Source organism: Vigna umbellata, chromosome 5, assembly GCF_029865625.1.
Source record: "Vigna umbellata cultivar VRB3 chromosome 5, Vumbellata_1.0, whole genome shotgun sequence".
NCBI lineage: Eukaryota > Viridiplantae > Streptophyta > Magnoliopsida > Fabales > Fabaceae > Vigna > Vigna umbellata.
In genome coordinates this window covers 67,409,766-67,418,578 of record NC_142169.1, presented here as the reverse complement: position 1 = coordinate 67,418,578, position 8,813 = coordinate 67,409,766, and the positions used below count along the sequence as shown (strand labels likewise).

The window sequence follows — 8,813 nt, the reverse complement described above, 5'->3', positions numbered from 1 at the left end:
TGAAATAAGTATCATACCATCCAGCTATTTTGCTAAATCTTCGAAAGTTTTTGCCTCCAACTTCTGCGTTGAATCTATGCATAATTTCAAGAATCTCGAAAGCAAATAAACACGAATTTTCCCAGCTAACGAAGTAAAAAGGCAGAAATTATTAATGCAAGAAAGAAATGAAAAGGGTGTGTAGTTACGAATCACAAGTATGAAAAACAAAGGCTTATAGCACAAGTAACACAGATCTTTAAGATACCAAAACCCACATGCACCATTGTCCACCTTCTACTCCAAACAACGAATAAGACGGTATCAAAAAATTAAAATCTGGAAAGTAGCATCCCATTATAAAGAAACGCACTACACTGTTCATGAAGTCGATTCAATGTCTCTCCTGACTCGTTTTTCCAAATATCCCCACCAAGATACAACAATTTCGTTATTTTATTCTTTATCTTCCAATTTTGTTTCGGCAGTTACATATTCATTATCTTTCCTCCCCTCCAACCTACTCTGTAAACCCTGTATAATAATAATTAATGACACTAATACTACTACTAATAATAATAACAATAAATAAATATATCAAACAGGGTGCACTCAACCGAATTTATGAATTTCCTAATCTAAAAATATCCAAAATTTCCTCTAACGACAGCACTTGGAGCAGAGGATTAAGAAAACAATGAGAAAGACAATGGAAGAGAGGGCAATGGCGACACCGAGAACGAACTTGTTAGGACCATGATGGTGCTCCTTCTTGTGTCTAATCCCCTCCCCATCACCATCATCGTAATCATCGTCAGTGCTGTCATCTGCGGACGAATCCTTAGAGGGCGGAGTCACCGGCATTCCGTACTTATCACAGGGAGAGATGCCGAGCTTCAATTTGGAAGAAATGGTGGAGTGGTTGTAGCAGAGGTTAGTGTTGCCACCAACCTTTAAGACCTCCAATCGCTTGATGAAAGTGAGGTTAAAGGGCATAACGCCGCGGAGGTTGTTGTTGGCGAGATTCAAGTACCTCAGAGACTTCATTTGAGAAATGAACTTGGGAATGGTTCCGTTGAGTTGGTTGGAGCTCAGATCCATGTGAAGTAGGCTGGGGAGGGCCGAAATGGAATCGGGGATGGAGCCGGTGAAGGAGTTGGAAGCGAGGGAGAGGTTTGTGAGGGAAATTAGGTCTCCGAGGGAGGAAGGGATTTCGCCGGCGAGGGAGTTGGAGGAGAGGTTGAGAAGTTGGAGGGAGTCGAGCATGGTGATGGAGGGGGGGATGTTGCCTTTGAGGCGGTTGTTGGAGAAATCTATGAAAGTGAGGTTGGAGTGGAGGTGGCCGGGGAGGGATCCGGTGAGGTTGGCGTTGGAGATGGTCAGGGTTTTGAGCTTGGTCATGTGGGCGAGGATGACGAAGGGGCCGGAGGCTTTGATTTGGCCGCCGGAGACAGTGAGGGAAGTAAGGTTCGGGAGCTGGGAGAGCCAGACGCCGGAGATGTGGCGGAAGCCGTTGACGGAGGAGAAGGAGGTGAGGGAGGAGGCAAGTTCCGGGGGGAGACGAACGGGGGAGAGGGGGCAGTTGAGGAGGGAGAGGGAGCGGAGGGTGGAGAGGGACTTGAGGGCGGTGAAGGAGAGGGAGAGGTAGGAGGAGCAGTTGGCGAGGCGGAGGGAGATGAGGTGGCGGAAGGGTTTGGAGGAGTCGCAGATGGTGGCATTGTGGAAGGAGGGTTGGGCGCAGGGGTCTCTTGAGGTGGGTATGTTGAGGGATTCTAGGGCTATCACTTGCTTTGGGTCAAGGGTGGAGGTAGTGGATGTTTCCGGTGATGCTGGAGATGATGTGGGGGATGGGGTTGGAGGGTGAGGGAGAGAGAGAGATGTGGCAATGGGGTTGGAGAGCAGGAGAAGGAGGAGAAGGACAATGAAAGCAGGTGGAAGAGGTCGCGGCGGCGGCGGCGGTTTCATGGTGGTGGTTTGTCAGGAACACATGAGATTACGAGAATGAAGTCTAGTGTGGGAACTCTGAAGTGAGTGACAGAGCAGAAAACAGAGGTAACATGTAGCTGTAGTATATAATAATAAAGTTCTTCCAACTAAAAAAGAAACTTTGTTGAAAACAAAAAAATTACTCTATTATTAGAAAGAAATTAGTTTTCCACCGTGGCTGAAAGATATCTTTAATATAAATCAATGAAAAGTTAGATATAGCACAACTAATAAATAATTAGGTTTTTTAAATGTAATGAAAAAAATGAAGGTATGTTTAACTTAAAATCATGAGAAGATTTTCATAAAGTGTAATATAAAATTACGTATTTGAGTAGAGGAGTTAAAACCGATTGAAAATGATGTTAGGTTATTTAAGCAGACGTGTTTGATTTGGGGGAAATTAGAAAAGTGTAAATTGGGAAGTGAGCGGTTTGAAGGAACAACGGTCAAGATGGGGAATTTTAAATGACAGAGAAGAGAAGAATGAAATATTAAAGAATGGGTGGGCATGTTTTTAAATTAGGGTTGGAGGGGTATCTTAGAGGTACTCCGTGATTAGATTTTATTGTTAAGGACATACACTATTTCTTTTTATTACAACTCTTCTTCTTTAAAGTTTAATGTTTTTTTTAATTAAAACAAATTCATTCATATAAACATTTTTCGCTAAATTATTATTTGTGACAAGAACATTCTTTAATTGGTGCTTACAAGGATTTCAGTGTCATTTAATTTCATCAAATTCTATTTCGCTATATGCTCACATATTCAATTAAATTGTAATGCGGACATATTTATTATTTAAGTTAAAAAGTTAGGAAATAAAATAAGTGAAATTAGTATATTTTTTATTTTTAAAATATGGTATAACCTTGGGTCTTTGAATTTTTTTTACAAGGAACTTGCCTTATAATCTCTTATAGATGACAGTATCTATTGGGTTGTTCTTCACACAATATATTTCTTGTAATTATTTTATTATTTAATAAATATTATAAATATAGTTTTAAATAAGGGGTTTGTTAACGCGCGTACGCCTATTTTTCAGTTGGTACATTTTAGCAATGTGTACCGAATTTTAGTAGACAAAAATACACTTATATATCATGGATTCTAAGTTTTAAGGTTATGGGTATTTTAATAGTTTTCATTCTCAAAACTTAAAAAAAAAAAAAAAGAAACCCCCAAATCCTTACTCACCTCTCTCATCCTTTCTCTTTCATCTCTCTCACTCCAACCTTTTCTCTGTCATTCCTACTATAGCTCCAATTGAAAAAATCATAAACACTTGCCTTTAAACAATTTGCCTTTGTAAAGAGTTGAGTTATTGACATATCACCTTCAGGCAAAGGTTCATTCAAGATCTCTTCAATTTCACCATCTTTACTAACCTCCCTAATTTCATCATCTGCATATGTTGAATCAACATCTCTAAAAAAACCCTCCAGGCCAATTACCAATTCTTTTGGATGTCATTATGCTTGTGAAAATTAGATTAAATTATATACGACAAAAATTATAAAATGAAAACTCATTATAAAGTCATTTTTTGTAAGAAATTGTTTAAGAACGAGTGTTTCTGATTTTTTTTCCAGGCCAATTACCAATTCCTTTGATGTCATTATACTTGTGAAAATTAGATAAAATTAAATAAAGACAAAAATTATAAAATAAAAACTCATTATAAAATCATTTTTTGTAAGAAATTGTTTAACAGCGAGTATTTCTGATTTTTTCCAGGTCAATTACCAATTCCTTTATGCTTGTGAAAATTGGATAAAATTATATAAGACAAAAATTATAAGATGAAAACTCATGTGAGAAAGATGAAAGAGAAAGGGTTCAGAAGAACGAGAGAGGTGAGTAAGGGTTTGGGGGTTTCTTTTTTTTTTTTTTAGTTTTGAGAATGAAAATTATTAAAATACCCTTAACCTTAAAACTTATAATCCATTATATATAAGGATATTTTTGTCTACTAGAACTGCTAAAATGTACCAACCGAAAAATAGGTGTACGCGCGTTAGCAAACTCCTTTAAATAATTAGTTCGTTTATTTTAAATTTGTTTAAAAATACATACAAAGAAACTTTGCATCTCATCATAAATTGAAAATAAATCATGCATAAAAAAATCAATTGTAATGGATTATGGATTAATATATATATATATATATATATATATATATATATATATATTAAAAAAAATAAACTGGAGATATCTTATACTTAAATACAATTGTATAGTTCACGTTATAATTAAATTTTAGAAATAAAATCAAAATTCACTTTACAACTAAGTTATCTGTGATAAGATGACAAGCTTACTGCATACATACTATGAACAAAAAACACATTTACACTTATATCTAACATAATTAACAATAACTATTATTAAAAATAAATTTAGGTTGAGTTTTTGTCTTGTAATGATTTAGAAGGGTTGGTGTAATTTACTAATTTGAATCTCAATTTATTTTAATTATTTATTTTGAGACGTAGGATCGAAGTCAACTCACACGAGCAATTTTTTTAGAGTTTGAGATCTCTAGATGTTGTTTTTTATTTAGAGTTTTATGTGACAGTTTCTCTAATACCATTTCGAGAATCACTAACTTCGATATTAAATCTGTATTAAATATAATCACTTATTTTTTTACCTATATTTATAAATTTTGTAGTAGACATTTGATTAGTAAAGACTTAATTACGACTCAATTAATACTAATTACATTTTGTCTTAAGTTGTCTATAATTAAGATTAATCTCATTTAAGAATAAACATTAGGTTCTCTTCCTGACCGTTCAATTTACAAGTATTGTATGTTGACCATCCAGTCAGACTAAATTAGACCGTACAAGTTTTTTTATTTTCTAGTGTTTTATAATGTATTGAGAAATTTTTTCTGTCTTCTTCCAATTGGACTATTTTTAGTTCTCTCAATTGAAATCTTTAAATCTCTAGCCTAGCTTTATATATATTTTTTTTCTGATTGATAATTTGACTTGGTTATGATGTCAATAACAAAGGTTTCACAGTTTCAGTTTCAAAGCCAGCCAGGCATAGAAGGAGAGGGTTCTAAGAAAGAGAAAAAGACAAAAAGAAGTCATGAATCGTTATGGTTGGCTTTTCAAGAAACCCTTACAAACAAGTGAAATTACTTTCAAATACTTTGACATAAAAACATCCTATTAACGTGATGTGTTGTTGTCTATAATGCACAAATGTGGATAACGTGCACAAACAAAAAACTAGGTTATAAATCCAAAACTAGGGATTAGATTAGGTCATAAATCCCAACTTAGTTTTCGACACCGTGAAACGAACTTAATTATAGTGTTCGTGCACTTACTTAGTTCAGTAATTCAACTTTTCTTCGTTAATTGTGATCACGCGAGATGACTGGATAATATTGACTCAAACTAGATACTAAATGGTAAGTAGGATGTGGACAATGTTTATTCGATAATTGCTTCAGAACCACTCTGATTTCTCTCGTTTTGAATTTTGATTGGGGAATTAATATTTCTTGTCACATCACCTAAAATTTACACAAACCAACAAAATATAAGTTAATTTATAGTATATCTTTTATATAATTTATTTTTTATTTATATATAAATTAATTCTATCTTTTTTATTTTTATTTTTTCAATAAATAGATTTTTTGAAAAATTTGCTCCAAGTATTCCTTTTTTTTTCTACTTATGGATATAAATATCACTCACTAATTTTATATTTTTAGCAGCACCACTTATTTTGATTATGCATAGTAAGTTTGCTCGAATTGAAGTAATTTGAGATTTTTTAAAGTAATCTGAAAAAAAAAAACATCAGTCTTTAAAACTCAAACAATCCCTGCTCAATTACAGGCTCTTATTTTTAATAACAAATGAGTAAATAATATTAATAATAACAAATAAATAAATAAAATAATAGTATGATAAAAAAATATTTCTCTTCATTTATTGTAATTTTCTTCCATCAAACAATTCTCATTTTCAATTTATTTCTATTTTTCTTTTCTTTTCTATTAATTTATTTTCCTCATATTTTTTTCCAATTTGTCAAAAGCTAACAAAGCTCATAGTCTATGAAACTATGATTTTAGTTTTCACATCATTTTACAGAAATAAGAACAGAATTTTAAAATAAGGGTAAATTCATAATGACACTAGATTAGATCTCCACTTATTTTTTATATATATATATATATATATATATATATATATATATATATTATAAATTGAAGTTAAGTCTGTGATATCACCAACAAATATTATTTTAAAATCAGTTATTCAGAAGTGAAGACCACAGACGAAAACCAAAATAAAATATTGAATGAAACGTAGAGCAATGAAAGTGCACTTTCACACTCAAAATGTAAAATAAGTATCTGTTACTGTTATTTTGAAACTCCAGGTATTTTTTATTTTATATTTCAATATCTTTTATTTTACAAATGCAAAAGTTAACTTTTTTAAATTTTTTAATGGTTAAAACAATCTTTAAAGTAGGTTATTAAAATAATATTTTCCATAATTATTTTATCCTCTTGAAGTACATGAAGAGTTTACCTCTGGAAACCATTATTTTATACAAAGAAATAGTCACAATTATCAATAGTTTCACCGTAACCTATTTAACTACTTTCAACCGGTGGTGCATGACCTGATTGATACCGTTTATTACACGTAAATTAAGTATAAAGACTTGTGAGAGTTAACTTTTTGTGAGAAGTTGTAGATCTAAGACACGCACGCCCTATAAAATTGTGTTTGTTTGTCCCACTTATAATATTTTTATTTTTTATTTTTTAAATAATGTCTGTGACAGTTTGTAAATCATTCCACATCAGCATGACATGTTTATTTATACTTAACGTTAAATGCATTTCAACAGAGGACTAATACCGCTTAAATCATCATCCTGAATTCATAATCCATATTCTGAACATATGATAAAGAAAGCTTTTTAAAAATCATTGATTACACATAGGTATAGGTTGGATAAGGTATGAATAATCTATTATTTAACTTGCAAAATAAAATAATTGTCTCATTATTAATTAGATGTTTATTTAAAAAATATCTATGAATTTTAAAAAATAAAGAGATACGATCAACACTCACAAATATTTTAAAAATATATTTTATAATTTTTTAAAATAAAATTTAAATAAAAATTCTAAAAAATATAAAATATAATATAAATTAGATTAAATAAAAAAAATTAAAATTTAACTTAGTAAAATATAAATTAAAATTTTATTTTAATTAAATTTAACTTAATAAATTATAAATTATAAATTATAAATTATAAATTAAATTTTAATTTTAATTATTTTAAACAAGTATTAAAATATTTGTTACTAATTATCTATAAGTATTATATATTCGTGACATCATAAATTTTATTTACACTTTATTTATAATATATAAAATTGAATGTGTGATATGGATCAACTGTAAACTTTGTTCATATACGAGTTTGTCTTTGTTAACTGACTATGTTTTAGACCTTTTAAGCAGCACCTATGAAAGAAAACAATACCATATTTTAATAAGAAAATTATATAATCATCATTCATATTATATATCGAAATTAAATTACACATAAGAATATCAAATATCAATATTCATGAAAATTATATTAATTCTTAATAATTTTTCATCATTTCATATTGATATAAAAAAGAGTTTATTCATAATGAAGACTTATATTTTCTATCTTTGATTAATCACAAAAGTAACTCAAACATAATTTTTGATAAACATACTTTATGATATAATAAGAAAAATGCGTATATTATTTTGGATTGCGAATGTTGTATATTTGATATTTTTAAAGAGTTTTGAAAATTTATTTATAGACAATATTTGTAATTATCAAACTTACGTTTTGTGGAAAAACTTGTAATGAAAATATATGAATGACTTACCAATCATATTCTAGAGACAACTTTCATAAATTAGATAGCATATAAGCTCACTTTAACTTAAAAAAATATATTTTTCCTTCTTAATTTGTTGTTCTAAAAGGGCTTAACTAACCCAAACATGTTCTTAAGAATGAGGAGACACAGATCAGCAGCTAGCACTAAGCATGGAATAGCAATGCCTCACTCACCGACCAACGAATCACAAAGAAGGCAAAGAAGAGCTTTGGAAGGAGTGGTCCCAATATTCACATCCTCCATTAAGTGCACCAGAACATCCAGCAACAACACCGACCACATTAACAATGATAAGGGTAATTTTCTGAAGGAGTTAAGATGTAGTCTGGTTCATAATATTATAATTCACCTAACTCTCATCACCACCTTAGGCACTGACACTCAAGTTGATGTTAACACCACATCTTCCGGAATCCTTGGAACATAACAACCAAACAGTATGAAATTCTTCAATCCAATAGTGACACCACTCCACTGCTGCTCAAAGCCCACTATAGTCACTGTAATTGAGAGAAAAACTCCATGAAAAAATGTTTTCACTGTGTAATTTGTACATTATGCATACTTATATTTCGTATATATGTCCTTTCTCGTTGTGGATCGAGTCAAATAATAACAAATAAGTCATGGTCACCTACCAAATTTTTAACCCCGTGCATTTAAATTTTATACAGAAAAATATTTTATGCCACTGAAAAAAATATTAACATGTTGTTTTTCACTACAAAAGTTCATCTAACACTTTATGTAATATCAAAATACAAGATTACCATCGTGAGCTCATGGAATGTTAATCAGAAGTTCTTATCAATAGTATAACAGTTCATTTTCAGCACCAGCCTTTTTCCGGTGTTCGTAATCTGGCATTTTCTCTATGGAAACATTCATTCTT

At 31.0% G+C, this 8,813-nt stretch overlaps 1 protein-coding gene across 1 annotated transcript; it reads right to left on the bottom strand.

Annotated features, from left to right (window-relative positions):
• Nucleotides 1-237: 237 nt before the first annotated feature.
• On the bottom strand, nt 238-2,053 carry LOC124825895 (receptor-like protein 51). Its single transcript, XM_047298626.2, has one exon. It carries the CDS (start codon nt 1,942-1,944, stop codon nt 640-642), a length of 1,305 nt encoding a protein of 434 aa, XP_047154582.1. The 5' UTR covers nt 1,945-2,053; the 3' UTR covers nt 238-639.
• Nucleotides 2,054-8,813: the final 6,760 nt, after the last annotated feature.